Genomic DNA, 21,984 nt, shown 5'->3' on the forward strand with positions numbered 1-21,984 from the left:
TTGGAGATCTGTTTGCCTTAACTTCCTCCTTCCAGTGATTGACATAAAACTGGAAAAGCCTCAAGAGCAGCCTGTCAGTGAAGGAGGCTGTTCCTGCTAATACCATGTGGCTTCCACCTTTCTCCAGAACATCACTGCTTTCCCTCCCTGTCCTCTTCATTGACTGCAGTGTGAATATTGGCTTGAACCTTCCCCTTTCCGTAATAACGTATCGCAGTTCATCATCGCTGGCTGTCTCGTGGAGATGATCTTTAGCTTCACAAGCACACCCCACACACACACACACCAACAAAATGTCAGTGTCTTCATTATTTATAAGAAAAAAAAAAAAAAAGCCAAAATATTCCAGCGTATTCTAGGTATAACTTTAAAAAAAAACAAAAGCAAAAAAAAAAAAAATCCAAACAAAAATAGGTACAATTTCTTAATACTTGTTCCTTTTTTAATATGTTATGATATTGCACTTTGAAAGGATGGCAACTGAGTAAGTTTGGAATTGGACCTAGACGAGATGTATGTGCAGAAGAAGGCTTGCAAATCTGGCCCATTGGATTTCTCTCAGAAACTGGGAATGCGTAGACAGCAGGCGGAATCACAGGGGGAGGCGGCAGATGCCGAGGGTTAAACACTTATCCTTGATAATTAAACACAAATTAACCCCAAGCTCTTAATTGCGTTGAGCAGAGCGAGTCTGCCTGGTGTCCAGACCCAGCCCGGCCGTAGTGGGGCTTTGTCACCGCCGGCTGCTGGAGCTGGGAATTCTTGCCGAGGCAGCGGGGACACATTTCCAAGGACGCATAGTGGGAAATACGGACGGGCTCTTTGGGATGAGTGGCTTCTGGAGGATTTGGGGGGGAAGGAAAGGGTGGATGTGCATTAGCAAAACACTTGCAGGAAACAGGGAAATAATGTTTCGAGTGCAAAATGAATTTTCAGAGCTTTTTTTTTTTTCCTTTTTAAGTAGAACACCAATGAAGTGAATTATTACTGCCCAAGAGATGGGAACGTAACGTTTCAGCTGTTTGGAGGAGAAAGCATTTTGCTTCTTTGTTTTTTTAGGGGAAATATTGAAATCAGGGCTGGCACTAAAACCTGCCAAAGCCAATTGAAACCTTGGAAATCTGGGACAAAGAGGGAAGAGCAGCTGGCTGCCCCAGCAGAGGGGGAATGGCACCCGCTTTTCCAGAGCGTGGGCATAGGTCCGTGGGGAAGGGGTGTTTACTTTGATCCTGCAGAATCCTAGTTGAGACATCTTAGATGGAAAGGGAGGGACTGGAGTAGGATGGAAACCAACTTCTGATTATGCAGATTTATGCCTTTATTTTTTAGCTTTTTTTTTTTTTTTTTTTTTTTTTATGTTCAGTCTTCCAAGTTGGTTTAGTTTAGTTCTCTAGAGCTGTATAGTTTGGTTAAGTAATTAGTAATTTAGTTTTCTATGGAATTAGGCTCACAATTAACCCTTTTTTCTTTGATATTTATTTCTCGGCTTCAATTTTTTTACTCTTTTCAGTGCTGATTTTGTTGTTTTCCTTGGGCTGAGGAATCTGTGTAGAGCTTTGCTGATGTTGCGAGATGTAGCTACCCGAGAAACACGGAATGGAACACACTAGAAGTGCACCCTTTTAATCTTTACTAGTCATTGTGAAGTTGCTGTGTAAGTTAATAAACACAATTGTAAATACATTGTTTGCTGGGCGACTCTGGCCGAGTTACAGTGCAGGAAGGAATTCTCGAGTCTGTGTTGCGATTGCAAATTAAATGGACAATTGCAAGGGAATATTCAGGCTCCTCCTTGGTTCTCTTCTGCCCCTCTCTGTACCACCTAAAATAACCACCTGGGGGAGAGGAAGGGAATCATCCTCACCACCACTTTCCCCAGGAGGCGGGCATAAAAGAGTTGGAATTCTTCATTCCTGAGGTGAATGCCAGGCTCGTGCCCTGCCCTGGGTTTCTAGCAGCTCTGCACAACAATAACTTAAAGGCAGAACGAGATGTAAAAGTGCTTTTCTAATGCAATATTAAAGGCGAGTTTTTTTGACGTGGCATGTCTTGAAATAAACATCAATGATATGTGACAAAGGATCATTCTTTATTTAAAAGAAACTCTCTGGGGGAAGGAAACCTGGCTGCTTTTCCTTTGTTGTACTGTTCTTAACCATGCAGAAATGCTTCATCCTGCTGCTTCTTCCTTTGCTTTGGTTTGCTTTTGTCTCCTTTGGTTCTCCATGCAGCTTCTGTTGGTCCTCCTTTGGCTGTTCCCCACAAGGACATCCTTTTTTTTTTCTTGCTTCTGATAGAACCAGCCCCCTCTGCTTCCTACAGTCCCAAGCTTTAAGCACTGGATTTAAGGAGCTGGCTTAGTCCATACGGGCTGTAGTGGACCAGCAGCCTGGCTGCTTTTCCTGGAAGACCTGAGAGCAGGTTTGTCCAGAACTCCCTGGGAACAAAGGTCTGGAGAGCAGCATTCCCACAGCTCCGTGTTCAGCATGGCCAGGGGGCTGCAGGAGCACGGGTGAGGCTGTGGTTTGGCACTTCCAGACAACATCCCTGGGGCTGCTCAGCACAGCCAGGTATGTTCTGTGCATGTCCTTGCTGATAGTCTGTGCTTAATGTGACCACAGGGCTCAGTCCTGTCCTCATCCCAGTTTTCCACAGAGCACACGCTTCCCGGGTGAGCACAGGAGCAACATGGTCTTTATATTAAATTTTTTGGTGGGTTTTTTTTTTTTTTTTTGCACCATCCATCTGTCAGGTTTTAGATTTTAATTTTCTTTTGCTCCGTGGATGTGGCCAGTGGAACCATGGGCACAGACTTCTAATGCTGATTTTCGTGTGATTTTTTGAGTGAAGGTCTCGGCTCTGTTTCTTTTCTCCTCCCTGCTCTGGCTTGCTCGTTGTACAGTCCATCATGCAGCTATTCCATGCCTCACGTTTTGTCTTGATAAAAGTAGTTGAAGAAATTGTGTAAGGGGAAAAAAAGGTTCCTTTTCTTCATGTTGGAATGTCAGTGGTACCTCAGCTCTGTTTGATAATATGAACCAACAACAACAAGAGAACAAATCCTTAGCGCTTGAACTAAATAAATACCTGTCTCATTGGAAAGCTCTGGGTCTCTTCTCTCAGCACGTGCAGCGCAGCGCAGGCGGGAGGCGCAGCCCCTCACGGGGGACTGAGGTGCTGCAGGAGGCTTTTGTGAGGGCAGGAAGAGTTTTGGGGGGTTCTGTTTCAGAGGGAAGGTGGTGCAGGGGTGTGTTTGCTGTTGCTGCAGTGTCTCTGCGATTGTTTGCAGCGCCCGACGAGCGATGCCGGGGACAGAGCCTGTCCAGAGAGGCAGCTGTGCCTCTCCGCTCCTTTCCGCTCTCTGCAGCCAGCTGCTTCCTCCGTTCCCTTCCCAAAGGCAATTCGGGTGCTTTGTGCGGCCTCACCGCTGCCTCAGCTTCCCTGGGACACGGGTGCACCAAGCCCACCTTCCCTGAGGAGGATCCTCCTTAAGCCTCCTTGCTGGAGATGGCAGCCAGGTCTGCGGGGCCAGGGAGGTGAGTAACAGATGCGCTTTGGTGAGTTATCCTTTGCTCTCCTGAAGGAGAGAATCGTGGAATCACAGCATGGTTGGGTTGGAAGGGACCTTAAAGACCATTCAGTGCCACCCCCTGCCATGGGCAGGGACACCTTCCACTAGCCCAGGTTGCTCCAAGCCCCGTACAACCTGGCGAGTAGAGGAGGGGAATCACCTGGATTTGGTGTGGGAACACCAACAGCCCAACCTTGGTCTCTTGGTTAAGCTCTTTGTTGTTAAAAGGACCACGAATAAATTGGCTGTGAAACTGGAATGCAGCTGTGGAGATGTGCTGGAATTAGGGATATGGAAACAGTCATGGGGGGGAAACGAGTCCCTGGAGAAGGTTTTTGTCACTGGGAGGAGCTTCCATTCCTTGTACCTGGCACCTCCAGGTCCCACCCTGGGTGGGAGCCTCTGGAAACACCACAGTCACCGCCTCGGTTCCTCCTGGCTGCTGCCGTGGGTAGCCTTGGGACCGTCACCTCCCGCTGGTGTCCCCAGCCTGCCACTGGTGAAGGGGGTCTCGATTAAACTGCAGAGACGGGGCTGCCGTGGAGCAGGGAATGGGGGGGGCACCCACCAGCTCCGGAGGGTGCTCCTGGCCACTCGCTCGTGGCTGCAGTGGGTCAAGCTGTGCTCCCAGCCCAGCTCCAAAATCCAAGAGGGAGTTATCTGGCTGGGATTGGAGGGTGCTGATGGCTTCTTTGCTCACTGGTGGGATCAGCCCTGATTTTTCCAGGCTGGAGGAGCCAAAGGATCCTCCAGGCAGCATCTGCAGAGCTGCTGCAGCAGCCGAGCCGTAGCCTTGCTGCAGTTCTGCTTGCAGTGCCCGAATCCTCAGCACACCAAAGTAGGTAGGGCTCTCCCTACCTGCTGCAGCAGCACCTTTTTCCATGCTGGGCATGTCCCAGCTCCGAAGGAAGATAAATGGGGTGGGCAGGCTGCGGCACAGGCTGCCAGCGCTCCCGCAGTCAGAGAGGCAGCTGCAGACACCCAGACCTCAGAGCAGCCTCTCCTTCCCATCTGTGCTGCCTTCTCCTCTGCTGCTCTCCTGCTGCCTGAGCCGGGCTTTCCAGGCTTGCTGGGCTTGGGGTTTCACCATTGTAATTCTTTTGTCATCAGTTTAATGGATTTTTCATCAATTGGCAAAAATACCGATTTTATTTCCCCCCCTCTTTAACCATTTTTCCCTTCCCCACCCTGGTCCGAGTGCATGGTGTAGTCGAACGTGGCTTTTTATAAAATATTTAGGATCCTCTTGTAGGAGTAGAATGGAGCTGACTGCCCAGACCGATGCCAGAAAGGCCGGGCTCGGGTGTGTCGGGAATCAAACGCCTGTGGAATTGCAGCTCTGCCCTTCCCGGGAGGATAAGGGGTAGGGAAGGGCTGGGGCCAGCTGGGTGATGGTGCTCCTGCTGCCCCACAGCTCTGCCCTGCTGGGTTGGGAGGGAGGGGTGCTGTTTCCAGATCGAATTTTCCAGGCTTGCCACCTGTTTCCAAGCATTTGGATATAAATCAGAGCCGTTTTGACTGCTTGCTGTCGGCCACCCGGAGAGCACGTCTGGAACGAGGATGTTATTAAAGGCTTGATTAACGTTATTGCTAATTAAAGAACTGAAGTGTCTCTCCCACGGCCAGTGGGTCCATCCACGGCGCTGCATGTCCTCGGATACAGGGCAGGGAAGGGAGAAAATGGGATTTACCCACGCTCGTGGCACTGGTGGCTTGGCACTGACTTTTCCTGCATTTATCCCAGCTCGGGAAGAGGGGCTGGATGGAAATTGGAGGTTTGATCCTGACATTTCCTGAGCTGCTTGATTTCCAGAGAAGTGGGTTTGGATCACAGTGAGGGTCACGTGGCCCCCAGCTGATTCCTGTGCCATGGGATATTGTGGGATTCATTTTCCAGGTGGTTTGTGGGCATGATGGGTGTTAATGGCTTGTGCCTGCTCCTTACTGCGGATCCTGTTTTTCTGAGGGGTTTTGGAGTTGTTCTGAGCTTTGCTCCGTGTTTGGAGCTTCAGCAGCTCACCCTGCTGGGAGAGAGGAGTGCTGCGAGTCTGGATTGGAGTTGGGAATGGAGCGGGTCAGCCCTGAGCTCTGTCCCTCAGCACTTCTGGTCCCTCTGGTCCTGCCCAGTGCCGCTCTCAGTCGGCGCCACGAGCTCCTGGGAAGCCCCTCCCGGGCGGAGCAGGCCAAGCCAGGTACTTCTGAGGGCTGTGGTTCAATTGTTTGCGCTCCCAATATTATTTATAACATATTTAATTGCTCCTTCATTTAGCTCCCTAGTGCAGGGCCTGGCTGCTGCCAGCTGTTCCTACCGGCGTGAAGACCCTGGGAATTGCTGCTGGAGGCATGTGCTGGTCCATCACTGTCCTTGCCCGGATTGCTCCATGTCCCTGGATCTCTGGGAGACCAGCACAGCAGGAGAGAAGCAGGAACAGCTTTGGAATGTTCAGGTACCTCAGGGATGAGGAGCATGGGTGTCTGAGCTGGGGAAAAGGAGCTTTCTCAGGTCAGCAGCCGGATATGGCATGGGAATGAGGGACAGTTTCTAGGTTGTGTTGCTACTGGTGACAAGTTTCCAGATGTTTCCACCTCCCAATGTGTCTCACCTGGGATTATGCACTTTGGCTGGTGAATCATAAAATGGATATTGGATTGGTAAATTAGATATTAGAGAAAAACTCTTCCTGTGGGGTTGGTGAGGCCCTGGCACAGGCTGCCCAGAAAAGCTTCTCAATACCCCGTCTATCCTTGCCCTCTGGCAGTGGAAGCCATTCCCTGTGTCCTGTCCCTCCATCCCTTGTCCCCAGTCCCTCTCCAGCTCTCCTGGAGCCCCTTTAGGCCCTGCAAGGGGCTCTGAGCTCTCCCTGGAGCCTTCTCCTCTCCAGGTGAGCACCCCCAGCTCTCCCAGTCTGGCTTCAGAGCAGAGGGGCTCCAGCCCTGGGAGCAGCTCCAGGGCCTCCTCTGGGCTCTCTCCAGCAGCTCCAGGTCCTTGTGCTGCTGGCCCCGGGGCTGGGGCAGCTCTGCAGGTGGGGTCTCACCTGAGTGGGGCAGAATCTGCCCTTCCCTGCTGCTCACGCTGGGGGATCAGCCCAGCACGTGGGGATTTTGGGATGCCAGCACACACGGCTGGGACGTGTCACAGGTTGGAAATGGGGACAGTGCCCCCCATCACAGGAGTTGTTTCATTCCTGTGCCCACCCCTGCAGCAGGAATAGCCGTGGGTGCTGGATCAGCGGCCCAGGAGCGGCGGTGCCACGGGGAGGTGCCGGTGAGTGAGCGCTGCGGGGCCTGGCCGGGGTCATGGACAGGCACGAGGGATGAGGATGCAATGGGGTGTGTGGGGCTGGATCCGACACCTCTCCAGCCCTCGGGAGCTGGTGTTTGTGCTGGAATTAACAGAGGGATGGAGGGGCCTGAATCCCTGGCGTAGAAGTGGGAGCCAGGCGTGACTCCTGCTTTGCAAATTAAACAGAACCAGGGATTCTGTTCAGCCACCTCGAGGCCTAACCCGGGGCTGGCAGTGCCTGACACTGCGCTGGGCCTGTCCCAGGCGGAGACGCCTCATCCCATGAATCCGTGGTGCAAAAGAAGGAGCTGCTCTGCCAGCACATGACGGTGGTTCTCGTGCACAGGAAGAGGATTTTTGGGGCAGCTTTGTCCTTTCCGTATCTCTTCAGAGCCACTGTACCACGTTCAGAGGCTGAAGGTGGAACCCCCAGAGCTCCCAGTGGGAAAGGGAGGGAGGTAAAGGGGCACAGGAGGAGGCGGCGGAGCTGGGGACATCCCTGGGCAGCTCTCCAGGAGGACACAGTCCTTCCCACCCCTGGAGGTGGCCAAGGCTGAGTATTCCCTCCTCATCCTCACTCACCCACAGGCCAGGGCTGGTTTTTTGCTGCCTTTATTAGACTTCAAAGAGGTTGTTTGTTTGTTTGTTTGTTTTTTCTCTTTCCGGGAGCGGGTGCACAGCAGGAGAGAGGCAGGGAATGCAGGAGAGGATGAGGATGGTGTGTTGGGATGTCCCAGTCCCCCGATGGGCACAGGGAGGAACTGACCCGGGGCTCTAAAGGCAAGAGCAGGTTGGGGTGCTGGTGTCACTGGTGGTTTTCTATCCAGCTATGGGGTTTGTAATTCCTAAATCCAGTATCAGTCGTGGTTCCAGGATACAATCCTGGCTCTGGGGGTGACGCTCGGCAGCTGCTCCTCACCCCTTCCATCGCCATCTCCCTGGTGCTGCCCAACCAAAACCCTGAGCTGCTGCTTGTCCCCTGGCCTGACCGTGTGTCCCCCCTCAATCCCAAATCCCTGCTGTGAAGATCCTGGCTTGGCTGCCAGAAAGGATCCCTTGTCCCCATGGAGAGCTGCCCTTCTCGCCCTCCCAAAAATCAAGGTGAAACAGGATCCTGTGTGTCCCTCCCACTTGGCTGGAAAGGTTGGGATATTCCCTGGGCTGTTCTCAGCCTGGTTCCCAAGGGTTTAACTCCAGTTCCTGAGGGTTTTGCACCATTTCACCAACTTGGCCAGGCCCGGGAAACCGGTGAGAGTTGGAAAGGGGTAGAAATCCTGCAAAGGTTTTCATCCTCCTTAATCTTTCACCCACCTCTTGAGCATCCCTGTGGTTGCCCCCTGTGTCAGCTCCTGCTGCAGTGCTGGAGCCTCTCCCAAAAACAGCCCTTAAAAAGCCTCTGCATTGTGGGGTTCACCCAGCCAAAAAAGATCCAGCCACTTCCCCCCAGATTGACTCCCCCTTGCTCCCAAACAAGGTATTTCTGCAGCCAGCTCCCTGTGGAGATTTGGGGTGGGGAAGCTCTGCCAACAGCCCCGGCAGCTCCCCGGGCCCTTTGCCGATGGGAATCGGATGCTGTGGGGTTCTGGAGTGGGTTTTGGGGGGTCTCTGAAGCACTTGGGGGTTATTTAATGCAGAAGCTGGGGCTGGGAGGAGGGTGTGTGGGGGGGTCTCTGTCCCCAGGGTGTTTTGGGGAGGCTGAGGTGGGCTCAGGGCAGGTTCCAAGCCAGGGGTAGGTTAGACCGGGCTGGGGAGCAAAGGGGGGGCCGAGGCCCGGCCTGGGGGCTGCTAAAACCAGCACGGCATCCACATGAAGGAGCCCAGGGCGGCGCCGGTGGCGGCCCCCGCCAGCAGCCCCAGGGCCATCTGGTCCCCAGAGACGCGGTAGGGATCCTCGCGCACGATGACGTGGGTCACCCCGGGAGCTGCAGGGGAAGAGGGCCGTGAGCGGGGTGCAGAACGGCCTCGGGCACCCCCCGGGGCCACCGGGCCACCCACCTCCGTACTGGTGGCCGTAGTGGCCGGAGCTGATGTAGGCGGCCTGGTGGGAGTCCAGGGGCACCGTCTGGTAGTAGTCGTCGTCGTAGGGGTCGTACACGTGCACCTGGAGCAGCGGGGTGTGGGGTGAATTTGTGGGGCTGGGCCGCAGCCCCCCCAGGGGTGACGGGGCCCTGGGTCCCTTGGGTGGGGAATCCGAACAGTCCCAAGGGCTGGGGGCAGCCTGTGCTCAGGTCACCCTGACTCTGCCCCTTCCCTGTCACCTTAACCGTGTCCCTGCCACCTTAACTCTGCTCCCATTCCCTTCACCTGTTCCTGTCACCTTAACTGTGTCGCTGTCCCTTAACTGTGTCCCTATAACCTTAGCATTGTCCCTGTCCCCTTAACAGTGTCTCTGTCATCTTAGCTGTGTTCCTGTCACCTCAACTCTGCCCCCATTCCCCTTAACAGTGTCCCTGTCGCCTTAACTCTACTCCCATCGCCCCCCACCAGTGCACAGGGTTCCCGTGGCTCTGTCACCTGCCATCAGTGGTGACATCCAACCCTTCCCCACCTTCTTCCCTGTGGCTCCAGGGACTTTACTCCCTGGGCCCTGAGGCTGCACAGTGGGTGCTGGGGAGCCCCTCCAAGCTCAGTGTCAGCCCTGGGAAGGACCAGGGTTGGGGTAACCTCCCCCTGCCCGAATCCTGAATCCCAAATCCCATGCCAGGATGGTGTCCCTGCTCAGGGGGACGAAGCCTCACCGGGGTGGATTTAGCCTCCAGCACAGCCATCTTCCAAGCACTGCAAACAAAACAGAGGCACTCATTTTTGGCAGGTGCTGCAGGGGTGGGAACTGTCCCTTTTCCTCCCCACGGGGACCTGGATGTGGCCATGGGGCTGGCACTAATCTTTAATTCCCTATTAATGAGTGCTGGGCTAACAGCTGGGATTGGGAATGTGCTGGGAGGTGCCCAACACCACAGAGATGGACACAGGGCAGTCCCTGGGAATGGCCCCGGCTAAAACAAGGGCAGGCAGGAAAATGACACCTAAGTTTGGATGGAAAAGCGCGTAATGGATGAATTTCCATTCAGCTGAGGTCAAGCTCAGTTGAGGAAGTTCTGCTTGGCCACAGCTGAACGTTTCCCTCAATCCAGGTGCAGCTGAATGTTTGCCGCTTCTAATTTTTAAAAGTTTTATTTTAAAACAATCAATTTTCATAAAATAAAACTCTTTTTAAAGTTTAATTTCTAATTTCTTTTAGAAATAAATAGAAGGGGAACAGTGCTAAAAAGGGCAGTTTGCCTCAAGCCAGCGAGGGCTTCACATTCACAGTTTTTATTTACAAACACTGATGAAAACCCTTCTCCTCAGTCAGGCCAAGAGGGGATTTCTCATCCATGAGGAAACCTCCCTCCCTCAGGAGACTGCTTAAAAATAGCTGCTTTTGGCTCTGGATTATTCAGTGGGAACCCCAAATCTCCTCCTGCGCCTTTCGCCCTGTGAGCGTGTTTGAGAAAACAGGCTGGGGGCGGATTTAGCCAAGGGTGGGATGTGGTGGGAGCAGGATGGGGCTCTCATGTGGCCCAGGCTCTTTCCAGGCTGGCATAATTGGGACGCAAAAGTCACTTACACAGCGTCGTCCTCACTCTGGGCACACAGCGTGGTCTTGGAGCCGTCCCGCAGCACCACGGTCAGCAGGCAGTCCCGGCTCCTCCCCTCGGGCGGCTGCACGTCTGGGAAGGGAAGGAAAGGGATGGGGTGGGATCCAGCCTCAGCCAGGGAGATGCCCCAGAGACCCTCCCTGGGCCCCGAATTCCCCCTGGCATGAGAGCTGGTGGGTTTAGGTTCGACTCCGTCTCCACATGCAGTATGTGGTCAGGATCTCACAGGTTAAAAGCCAACCCAAGGAATGAGCTGATGGGCAGAAACCTCCACCCCCGTGGCAGAAGGAACACGGAAGGGCAGCAAACTGCCAAAAATCTGCTCAAGGCCACGAGGCCGAGCTGCCTTTGCTTTGAACTTGCCAGAGCACACCCAAATTTTGTAGCAACAGGAGATGCGCATTGCTGGAGTGGGATCGTGAGCTCAAGCAAGAGCAAAATCTTAAATCTATGAGGCTCACGTATCTTCCCCCGTTCTCCAGGCTTGGCAGGACCCTCCGGTGAGCACAAAGCTCCGGGATTGTGCTCCCACCGGCGCTCCCAGCCCAAGAAAGGAGCTTTGTGCGGCAGCCGTGGGCTGCGGGGCCCAGCCAAGCTGCTGCTTTGTTCCCCTTGTTTGTGCGAGACGTGAGCGATGAGTCAGGGCCGTGGGATCCTGTTTGCTACAAGCACAAACCAGGAGGAGAGTTCCTCCTTCCTTCCTTCCTTCCTTCCCCCAGGAAAAGCAATGGCAGAGACGATCCAGTGTCTCCTGGCTGGGAATGAGAAGCAGTGAATGAGACAGCCTGGATTATTTAGGGGGTATGCTGGATGTGCGTCGTTTAAGAGGGGCACAGCCACATGGAGAGCCCTGTGTGGGATGGGGTTGGGAATGCAGGGCTCGGGAACAGGGGCTCTGCTCACCCTTGCACTCGCGGCCGATCCGCACGTCCCGGCAGCTGTACTTGATGTGGATCCGGCCGTCCATGTCCCGCTGCGTCTCGTCGTGGTAGTAAACCAAGCTGCCATCCAGGTAGAGCACGAACCAGTTCCTCTTCCAGCGGCGCAGGATGGAGCCTGGTGGGACAGGGAGCAGGTGAAGGACCCCAGCGAGCCTGGTGGGACACGGCCAGCGCGCTCACAAGAGCCAATGTCATCCTCCAAACATCCATCTCCAGCTCCTGTGAGCTGCTGCATCCCAGAGGACACCCGTGCCTGGCATGAGCATCTGGGGCAGCGTGACCAGGTGGCTTTAAGTGGAAAAAGGCTGCCAAAAAAGCCATCAGGGCATTGGGTGCCACCCTGCCGAGCGCACGGGAGCGGATCCAGCCCCGGACACAGAGCCGTGTGTCTGTTCTCATGGCAGGCAGCCCCTCTCTCCGCTTACGTAAATCCGCGAGCGGCTGAGCCACAATCTCCCTGCTGCTGTGGATTAACTGCCCAGGTTGGGGCTCCTTGAGTCCCCCACACCCCACCTCTTCCGAGCAAACCCCTCCGGGTTTTTTGAGGGGCTCCCAACCTGGAAAGCTCAAGGGTGGCACTTACTCTGCCGCCAAAGCCAACCGCTCTTCACCAGCGCCATGGCTGCTGCAGGCTTCGCTGGATCTGCTGGGATGGGAAGAATAATGGGGTTAAAATAGCAGCTCCCGCCTCACCTCCGGCTCTGCCCATGGCTCTCACCTCCCCACAGCCTCTGGGGGCCAAGTGGGATGGGGATTCACCCTTGTTGCTCCTGGTATTTTTGGGGGATGAGCTCAGCGCCCGGGTTAATCGGGGTTAGACAGACGCGGGGTTTCGTCATCTGGGAAACATCGCGAAGGAGGCACTCCGGCCACCTTTCTTTCTGCCTTTAATCTCATCGGGATTTAGGGATTATCGTCCCATGGAGGTAAATGGAGAAATCCGGGCCATGGATGAAAACAGGCAGTGCCTCCCCACAGCCCCAGTAACTTTCCATGGTAAACGACACCTACACTTGTTTATTTTCTCTGCCTGGATGGAAATTAGTCCTTAATAAGGCCATGAAGTCATCGCTCCCCAGGTCCCCGAGCAGAGCCAACACCCCAGGGACCGGCAGGAGCAGTTCCCTGGCCACAGCCCCCATACCCACCATCAGCTGGGAATCCCAGCACCCAGTGATGGGAACTCGATACCCTGGGATGGCCTCCAGGATCTCCCACCAGCTCTGGGGGCACGGCAAGGCACAAACACCCCCCAGTACCTCTGTGCCTGCGTTACCGAGTGCCTGAATCCCTGAGTATCCAGGTCCCCATGGAGTTTGCAGCCCTGGCACCCTCACCCTGTGCTGCCCGCATCCCCGGGAAATCACAGCCCGTGGACACCCCCATCCCCTGCCACCCTCACCCTGTGCTGCCCACATCCCCGCAAAATCACAGCCCATGGACACCCCCATCCCCTGGCACCCTCATCCTCCTGCCCTCGCACCCCTGGGTACCCCATCCCTCTCCGCTCCCGTCCCTGTGCCACCCTCATCCCACTCTAGTCACAGTCCCTCGGCACCCACATCTGGTGCCCTCATCCCACATCCCCTGGCATCTTTTCCCCTCCGTACCCACATTTTGTGGCACCGTTTCTGCCCCCCTCAGGAACCCGCCCCCCTCAGTACCGGCCCCCTGGCACTCTCCCTGCCCCGGTCCCCCCTCCCCGGTCCCGCCGCGCCCCCAGCCCCCCGAAGCCGCCCCGCGCATCCCTCACCGGGCGGAGGCGGCGGTGCCCGCTGCGGGATGCGCTGCGCTCCGCTCCCGCCGCCCGGCTCTGCCCGCCCGCGCGGCTCGCCGGGAGCTGTAGTCCGGCACCAGCATCCCGAAGTGCCGGCCGCCGGGAGAATCCCGCTTTCCAGCGGTTCATCCCGAAAAAGCCGCCGCCCGGCGCCTGCGCGGCGGGGATGCTGCCGGGCTGGTGCCACCTGGGATGCCCGTGGCTGATCCAGCAGCTCCCATGCTCGCTTTCTCCTCAAATCCCCCCCCGCTTTGCTCCTGACGAGGAGCGCATCCAGGAGCGTGGGTGCCCTTGGGAGGGGGCTCAGCCAGAACGGCACCCCCGAATTCGGGCGTCCGGGGGGGGCTGCTGCCCCGCACAGAGCTGGGCACGGGGAGGCGATGCCTGGGGGATGCAGGATTTTCCTCCGCTGCTGGGAATGGGTCTGACGAGGTGTTTCATGCCAGAAGCATAAATCAGGAACAACCCAAGTTTTAAGCACCAAAGTGCTCGTCTGAAATAAATTTCCAAGTGGAGTGAACAATCCTCTAGGTCAAAATCAAGGTCTGTCCTGGCTTCTGCCGGAATTAGAACTGTCCCGGGCTCTGGGACACGAGGTTGGATTATTTGGGAAAGTCAAGACACAGGTGATAGCTGAGGCTGGGCTGTTAATAAAAGATGCTTATTGAGCACACAGCAACCCTTAAGATACGAAAAAAATTCTATTCCAGCAGAACTTTCAATGTAAAGCCCTTTCCCCTCCTCTCCCTCCAGCGCTGGCTTTACTGTGGTAAACAGCAGAAGGAATTAAATTAATCCAGCAGCCCACTGGATGATCCCGAAGGAGTTGAATTGGAATCACCCCCTCAGCCAGGCCACACTCACAGCCTTGTGCATCCCGCCGTGCTGGTTATGGGGCTGCAAAACATCCTGGTGGTGCTGAATATTTCCAAAATCAGGGACATTATTTGGAAATCTGGCTGGGCCAGAGACTTTGTCCTGCAATGAGTCCAGGAAAAAGTTCCCTTAGGAAGAGATATGGGCTGGAATTTGGATGTATTAGGCTGCCTCTCCATACAGACACGTGTCAGTTTGGAATTAATTGTTCTCAAAACTTTTCCATTGTGGTTTTCCTCTTGGGAAGGAAATGGTGCCAGTGTGGGAATTGGGGGGCTTGGTCTATTAATTTTTTTGTAAACCAGGGTGGGGTTTTTTATGTTCAATAGGATAAATTTGGGACATGCTGGGTGGAAATAGGGATCCAAAGAGCCAGGACATTGTTTCCAGCCAGAGAAAGGAGAGATGCCATGTGGGAATACACTCTGTTCCTCGCTCAGGAGAGCCAAATCCTGAATTTCCCCCCATTTTCCATAGCAGTTGGGCACTGCTTAATAAAATCTATGAACTTTGATGCCTCTGGTTTGTTTTTCCTCCAGCTCTGTCTGCAGTGGCTCGTGCCTGGTGGGGATCTCCCCCACCCCAACCACAGGCTTGGGTTTTGGGTAGGAAAGCAAGGAATTTTGAAACTCTTCCCGCATCTCAGGAAATCCATGTCTTCCACAGGGGGTCTCCCCAGGTTTCCCGGTGCTGTGGATCTGTGGAGACAGAAGCTCTGGCGGTTCAGAGCTGAACCTGGGGACAGCTGCAGGTGACACCCCCAGCATTTGCTGTTTCTGTCATTCCCACACTCGGGACAGGTCAGCACCTGGTTAAACACCCCGCAAATCCCTCTGGAGGGATTTTCCTTTTCCTGTACTGAGCATGTCCCATTGGTGCCGCTGGAATCCTGCAAGAGAAGTGCACAAGGAGAAATGTTTCCTTTGACATGTTTTTCACCTCCTCCACACCCATCCCTGCGTGTCCCAGGGGTGGGAAGCAGACCCTTGTTACCCCTGTCCCAATTCCCTGATTCCCAAGGGAGGCATTCCACATCCATGGCTCAGGAAGCACAATTTACAGCGTGAATCCCCACCAAAAAAAAGCGCAGCAAAATACTTCGAACAGCAACGAGTGTTGTGAGGGAGTGAAGGGGGGGCGGGGGGCATGAGTGCCCTGCTCGTCCCAGTCCCTGGGTGAAGATCCACAGGAATTCTCCATCTCTTTCCAAAATACTCCTTTCCTGCCCTAAGCAGGGTGAGGGGCTGGTTTCGGTGCGAGGAGAAGGACGGGGCAGAGCCCCATGGAGACGGCGGGCGGAGGGCTGTGCAGGCAAGGCCGGGCCCCGCGGCTCCCCGCTCCCCTCCCGCTACCGGCCCGCGACCCTGCGCTCGCCAGGCGACCCGGGAAGGGTCTCCCGGAGCCGGGCTCAGATCCCGAATCGCCGTGAAGCCCCACCTGGCATATCCCAGCGGGATTCCCGTAGCGGCCTTCTCCCTCCCTCAGCCTTCGCGGACTACAGCTCCCGTCATGCCTCGCTGAACCACAACTCCCACCATGCTCGGCGGCTCTACCCCTGCTGTACTACACCTCCCAGAACGCCTCGCGCCTGTCCGGGCCCTGTCGCCTTATGTCCTTCCCTCGCCTGCCGCGCGGACTACAACACCCATGACCCCTCGCGCGGAGCAGCTAGCGGCGGGCCGCGGCGGCGGCGTGCGGGCCTTGCCGGGAGCTGTAGTCCCCGCAGCGGCGGCGGCTGTAACGGTCCCGCTGGTGGTACTGCCCCCCCTACCCCCCCCATTCCCGGCTGGCGGCTGTGGGAGCAGCGGGAAGAGGAGGAGGAGGAGAGGGAGCGCTGCTGTACCGGCACAGGGGCCGCCGCCGCCCGAGCAGCCGCAGGTAAGAGGAGGGGAAGCGAAGGGGGGACACCCCCGGGTGACAGCGGCGGGAAAGGGGTGGCGGCGTGGGGGCACCGCGGTGATGCAGGGGGGTGGCTGGGGGCTCCCTCAGAGCGCCCAGGGAGGGGGCGGCGGGGGGCGCATCCCTCAGCCCCGCGGCGGGAGCGGCGTGAGGGGCGGGAGCGCCGGGCCGGGGGCAGCGGAGAGCGGAGCCCTGGGGCGGGGGGACCGGCCCCGGGCTTGTCGCTGCCCGGCAGAGCCCGTGTCCCCGCGGGCTCCTGTTGCCCCCGGGGGCTCTTGTCCCCGTGTCCCCTCGCAGCCCGTTCCCCCGGGGGCTCTGTTCCCCCCGTCCCCCCGCGCCTGTCGTGTGTCCCCCCTTCTCACGGCTCCTGTTCCCCGCCCGGGCCGTGTCCCCCGGGGCTGCTGTCCCCTAGAGCCTGTGTGTGTCCCCCCCAGTGGAGCCTGTTGCCCCCGCACCGGGCTATTCCCCCCCCCAGCCTGTTGCCCCCCGAATTTGCTGTCCCGCCTTCCCAGGGGCTGTTCCCCCATCCCAGGCTCAGCGCCATCCATGGAAAGAGGGAACGGGATGCGCGGGCTGCGGGTGCCCCCCGGGAACGGGCGAACCCCCCCAAAATATCCCGAGGGGCACGTGGGGCCGGCAGGAGAGATGCCGGGAATATTGACGAGCCCGCCGGCAACTCCGTGCGATGGGAAGGGCCGAGCTGTGGCCGGCAGCCCCGTCCCGCAGCCCTGCTGGGGGGTTAAAATGCTTTTTAAATGGTTATAAAATGGTTAGAGGGTTTGGTGAGCGGGGGGATGTCGGCGCGCAGCATCCACAGGAATGAAAGCAGGGACATCCAGGTTGGGAAATGCAAGGCGGTGTTAAGATTTTTCTGCCTGTATAAAATGCGTATTCCGTTCGTTTTTATGAAAATGTGGATTATTTCCTTTTTTTTTTTTTTTTTTTTTTAATTTCTTTTTAATAATGATTGCTTGCATGCTCTGTTGTTGGCATTGTGGTGTTCAGGGCAGTGAAGTCCATCGCTACATTGTGGGTGAATAATGCCAAAAAGGAGCTTGGTTTCCGTCCTTTATAGAAAGCAGAGGAGCCTGGAAGTATGGAAATGAAATAAATACTCATTAGCAGAAAGAGCTTTTGTACCGGGTTGGGTTTGGGGGGCATTTTCTCTCCTCACTGCACATCGTGATGAGCTTTTGGGTTATGGTTTGTATTTCCATAGGCTGAATTTTATTTATTTGGTGCTCATTATTGTCAAGTGTAGAAAAATGAGCAGGTTGAGGGTATTTTTTCCCCCCTCTCCTGGACAAAGACATGTTGTACTAAGCAGAAAGAAACCCCAGAAAGATTCTATTTTTGTTTTAATGAAAATATGATTTAAGATGCTGTGGTGTGTTTATTTTTGCTGTTAACTAGTGATGGAGGAAGTCAGAGCCTTTTTTTGTGTGCATGTGTGTGTTTTTTTAAAGGCATGTGAATGATGGAAACATCTTTAGGGAAACATTTTGCTGGACTTGATTGCATCAACTGCATTATTTCATAAAATGTGAGCTGTGAAGTGGTTGTTGATTAGAACTCAAATTGAGGAGCGATGTTGAGCAATGTAAAGAAAGAGGAAATTAGTATGAAGAGGCCAAATGCTTATTTTCTTTTTTTTTCCCAGTTCTTTCTGATTCTGAATTTTAACTGTTTCGTGGCTTCTCTTGACCTTTATGGTTGAGTCTATTAAAAAAACCCCCAACAGCCGCTATGATCTGTATATGTATTCTTGTTATACATATATAGGTAATAAAAGGACTGATATCAGCCAGCATTGTGTATTTTGCATTAAATCTGATTAACTTTTTGTTCTGGGAGTTGCAAATACCAACTTACCCAGTTATGCATCCCAACTTTTTATTTACCAAGGCAAATGTGGATGTTTTTTAGAAGGAATCTTTCTCTCCCAAATCACGTGCTTTATTTTAGGGAGTGTGGGGTAAGTGTTACAGATATTATTGTCCAGATCTGGGGGGTTTGGGGTGTATTCTTCAGCTGATTAAAATTCCTGGCTGTCAGCAAAGACACACTTTTTTGGACAGATAGCTATCTATCCTCTGGAACAAAGGGACTGGAAGCAAAATGTGTGCCGTGGAGGTGTTTGGAATTTGTTCAGAAAATATTCCTTGGAGTGAGAAATCTAGATTGCAAAAAAATGTATGTGGGATAACTGGGATACAATCATTGAGGGAGGATGTTTGGGGAGATGCTTTCTGATCCTGGTTGATACTCACCTGTCAAACCCCATGGTAAGCCTGCACTGCAGCAGGTGAACTATCCAGGGACTTTTAAACCCTGCAGTTAAGTTTTCCTGGTCCCCGTGATCTGTAACCCACCACGGGGATACCGGGAAAGGACAGGGAAGAGAGGCGATGCTGCTCCTGCCAACATTTCTTAGGAGAGTGAGAATGCTTTGGAGCAGCAGTTCTGTGAAAGGCCGTCGGTACCTGCACTGAAAGCGTAATTAAAATGGTAATTGAATGGGGGCTAAATTGAATTATGCGATCTGCCTGGGAGAGCTCAGCTTGGACACGGAGGTGCGAACGCAGCCACCTCAGGCAGGGGAGGTGTGTGTGGAATCCAGGGTAGTGCCTGCTTTTGGGAAGTTCTCCAAGGCGTGGGATTGGCACCGATCTCCCTTTCAGGGAAGTGGGACATTCACCGCTGGGATGTTGCTGCTGGGTCACCTGCTGTGAAAGCTGTGGCATGAACAGAATTCCATCTGGCTCTAAATCCAGGGGTTTTGCTGCTCTTGCTGGGGCAGAGGTGCTTCAGAGCCTTCTCCTCAGGTAGTCAGAACCCCCCCGTGTTTCCAGCCGGGAACTCGGAGCAGCCTCCCAGCTCTCTGGAAAGCAGTTGTCGAGGCTGTCAAAAGGGAAACACAACTTTTATATCTTCCTTTGTGAGCTCGCTCTTCCCTTCAGTGCGGATTATGATCTTCATTTGTCTTCCAGCCCTGCCTTTGGGGCCTGATGGTATCTGCAGAGGCCCCCGGTTTCCCTTTCCGCAGCACAAGTGCTCAGTGTACTTTCTGTTTCCTCTGCAATTCCTGAAGTCTGTCCGTGTGCCGGAGCATTCCTCTCCCTGTTTCTGTCCCGAATTAGCTTCCTCGTGCTCGCTGACGTGCCTGTGCCGTGATCCTCCTCATCAGCTGGGCTCTGGTTTGCTGCTTAAAATCCATAGGTTCTCATGTCCAGTCCATAGGAATATTCGATCCGAAATGACCGAGTGAGGAAAGGGCTCCTGTCATACTCTGTGGTATTTTCTTTTTGCCAGTTTCAAATGCCAGTCCCTTTGGATGCTGCTGGATGCTCATGCCATGTATCCCTTCAGTGAAGAGATGAAGATTTTTGTTTCACTGACAAGAAATAAAACCCACCAGTCTGGTTTTTTACCTGTTGATGGTCTCTTCAGTCTCTGAATTAAAAAATACTGAATCTTTATCTGTCACTGTTTAAAACTGGGAATAAATTTTCAGGAATTATTTCCGTGTGACTCAAATACCAGTTGGACAGACACAGTTCTGCAGAGCTGTTAAATTGTGTCACCTTCTAGTTCCTTCCACTCAACTGCATCACTTTGTTCCTATTTTTGTGTCAAAAACATTGATATCCCTAAATATGAGGGAAGAATGTCATGGCAGGGCTGTGTTTATTTATGCAAATTCATAATTCCAGAATGGCTGGGGTTGGAAGGGACCTTAAATCCCATCCAGTGCCACCCCCTGCCATGGCAGGGACACCTTTCCCTATCCCAGGGTGCTCCAAGCGCCGTCCAGCCTGGCCTTGGGCACTGCCAGGGATCCAGGGGCAGCCACAGCTGCTCTGGGCACCCTGTGCCAGGGCCTCCCCGCCCTCCCAGGGGGGGAATTTTTTCCCAGTAAAATTTGTGTAAACCTGATTTTTGGAGAAAGGCAGGATAATGTGACTGCACTTCCCACCTGGGCAGAGAGAGAATGAAATCAATATGAAAACATGTCTACAATACACATTTTGTGTTGTGCTCTGATTTTTCAGTGCTTTGTTAGGTGGATAACCTTGAGGTGGGATTTTATGTTTATTTGTTAGCTTGAATGGGAAGCAACAGTTGGGAATTTCCAGGATTTTCTTCTGCTGAGGGGCAGGTGTGCCATGAGCATCTGAAGCAGGAATCCCAGACCTGTAATTAAGATCCCAGGCAGCAAAGATCCAGCTTTTAAGGCATATCCAGCACTTGCAGATCTGAAATTTGTGGAAGCTGTTTATTTTTAAGAACCACGTAGGGAATGATCTTCTGTTGAGGATGACGGGGATGCACGGATTTTTTAGAGTGTGAGTGGGACTTGGATAATTTTTCCAAAGCTCCTCTGGGTTTTGTTTACTATGGATGTGCTGAAAACCCTGAGCACTGCACAGGAATTTCAAGTGACTGTGCTTTCTGGGAGGAAAAAATGTGGGCCTGCTGACGCTCCCCAGCAAACCATTTAGGAGATTATCGTCATAGGATTTATAAAAGCTGAAAAAACCCCACATTCCCCTCCTCTGGTTTGTATTTGTTTGTGCTTTACCCTGTGTCTCCTTCCTCTGCTTGGCTGAAACAGTCACGTGGAGAACTGGAGAGTGGAAAAATGAGAAGTCAGAGCAGAAAACTGGAGTTTATCGTGGCCTTGGTACAATAACTTTCTCAATAGGAAGATTAAAGCTGAAGTGTATTTGTAGGCTGATCGTTTTTGCCTTCCTTGTCTCAGCAAGGGTTAGAGATTTGGGAGGATTATTGGAGACAAGCTTAGAGTATTTTATGAGAGGAAAAGTACTAAACTGGCAAAAAAAAAAAAAATAGAATAGATGCCATCATGCCTGCTAGGCATGTCTAATTCTTTGATAAAATGGATAAAGATTGCCGACTGCAGCAAAAGTTAAAATAGACCATAACATCTTGGGGTCCGCAGGGTTTTTCCTCCTAATTTGCTGTAGAACTTAATAAAAAAGATCTGCCTCTTTTATGGCATCAGGCTCTTTATCTGCCACAAATTAAAGCCCAGTGCTTGGGCTTCTGCTTTCTCTGCTGTTAGATACCAGCTCCCTAAATTTGATAATGAGTCGGTTTTATCATTCTGAGATTAGAAATACATCCTGAAGACTGGTGAGGAGTTTTGTGCATGGTCGTCTTCTTCCCCATTTTCCATTCAGCTCTTTATGCTTGGATTTATAGGCAATAACAACTCGCTTTTTGATGGACAAGGGGATTTGTGTGGTTATTTTAAACAAGGTCCTAAGAGTCCCCACAGTCCCGTGGGCTGCCCAGGGCAGGGGCAGAGTCCCCATCCTGGGACAGATCGAAAAGCCATGTGGATGTGGCACCTGGGGACATGGGTTAGTGGTGGCCTTGGTGGTGCTGGGGGGCTCCATGATCCTTGAGGTCTTTTCCACTGTTAACAATTCCATGATTCTACCTTCTCCTGCCAATTTGCTGGGCAAAGTAAGATCGTTCATTCCAGTTCCTGATGACATTTTACCCAGGATAATTGTCATGTCTGTATGGACAGACAGGTGCTAAGGGCTTTTCCTTGCTGAAGAGTATTTTGCATGAAGCTTGTGAACATTTGAAATGCAATTACTCTGGAATAGGTCCCTGTATCAACATTTGATTTTGTAGTAGTTTATTCTACAAATAATTTTCTTCAGTTTTCTGTGTATGGTGTCACTTAATGAGACTTTTAATGGCTTTTACAAAATGATGGCATTCCACATATTTTCCAGTTTGCTCTTGACTTGACTTACATTCACAACAGAAGTTTTCAGGCCTTAAAACGCAGTGCCATAAATGGAGAACTGGGTTCTTTTTCTTTACCGTAGCGTCCAAATCCCAGCTGTTGAACTTTCTTGGATAGCTGAGTCTTCTAATATGGATTTAGGAGCTCAAGAAAATGTTTCTTTGTTCTGTTTGAGCCCTTGGAAAAGCAAACACGGCAGAACAGCTCA

The 21,984-nt window shown here is 53.3% G+C and overlaps 3 protein-coding genes across 5 annotated transcripts in view; 2 read left to right on the forward strand and 1 right to left on the reverse strand.

The window, feature by feature from the left end:
* RAB6A (RAB6A, member RAS oncogene family) overlaps positions 1 to 237 on the forward strand; it is a 39,907-nt gene extending 39,670 nt beyond the window's left edge. For both annotated transcript variants that reach the window (XM_082277391.1, XM_082277390.1), the window contains exon 8: positions 36 to 237. In XM_082277391.1, the coding sequence (XP_082133517.1) occupies positions 36 to 100 (65 nt within the window). In that variant the 3' untranslated portion in view covers positions 101 to 237. The remainder of the gene's footprint in view (positions 1 to 35) is intronic.
* A 7,330-nt stretch (positions 238 to 7,567) lies between these two features.
* On the reverse strand, positions 7,568 to 12,116 carry PLEKHB1 (pleckstrin homology domain containing B1). The gene is made up of 6 exons (XM_082279141.1): positions 12,020 to 12,116; positions 11,399 to 11,551; positions 10,465 to 10,567; positions 9,593 to 9,632; positions 8,850 to 8,955; positions 7,568 to 8,776 (listed from the first exon to the last, which is right to left on the reverse strand). Exons 1-6 carry the CDS (start codon positions 12,054 to 12,056, stop codon positions 8,640 to 8,642), a joined length of 576 nt encoding a protein of 191 aa, XP_082135267.1. The 5' UTR covers positions 12,057 to 12,116; the 3' UTR covers positions 7,568 to 8,639.
* Positions 12,117 to 15,822: 3,706 nt separating this feature from the next.
* The window catches only part of FAM168A (family with sequence similarity 168 member A), a 132,751-nt gene continuing 126,589 nt past the window's right edge, over positions 15,823 to 21,984 (forward strand). For both annotated transcript variants that reach the window (XM_082277593.1, XM_082277594.1), the window contains exon 1: positions 15,823 to 15,967. The gene's annotated coding sequence lies outside the window, so the exon portion shown is untranslated. The remainder of the gene's footprint in view (positions 15,968 to 21,984) is intronic.

Source organism: Coloeus monedula, assembly GCF_965178545.1.
Source record: "Coloeus monedula genome assembly, chromosome: 3".
Lineage (NCBI taxonomy): Eukaryota > Metazoa > Chordata > Aves > Passeriformes > Corvidae > Coloeus > Coloeus monedula.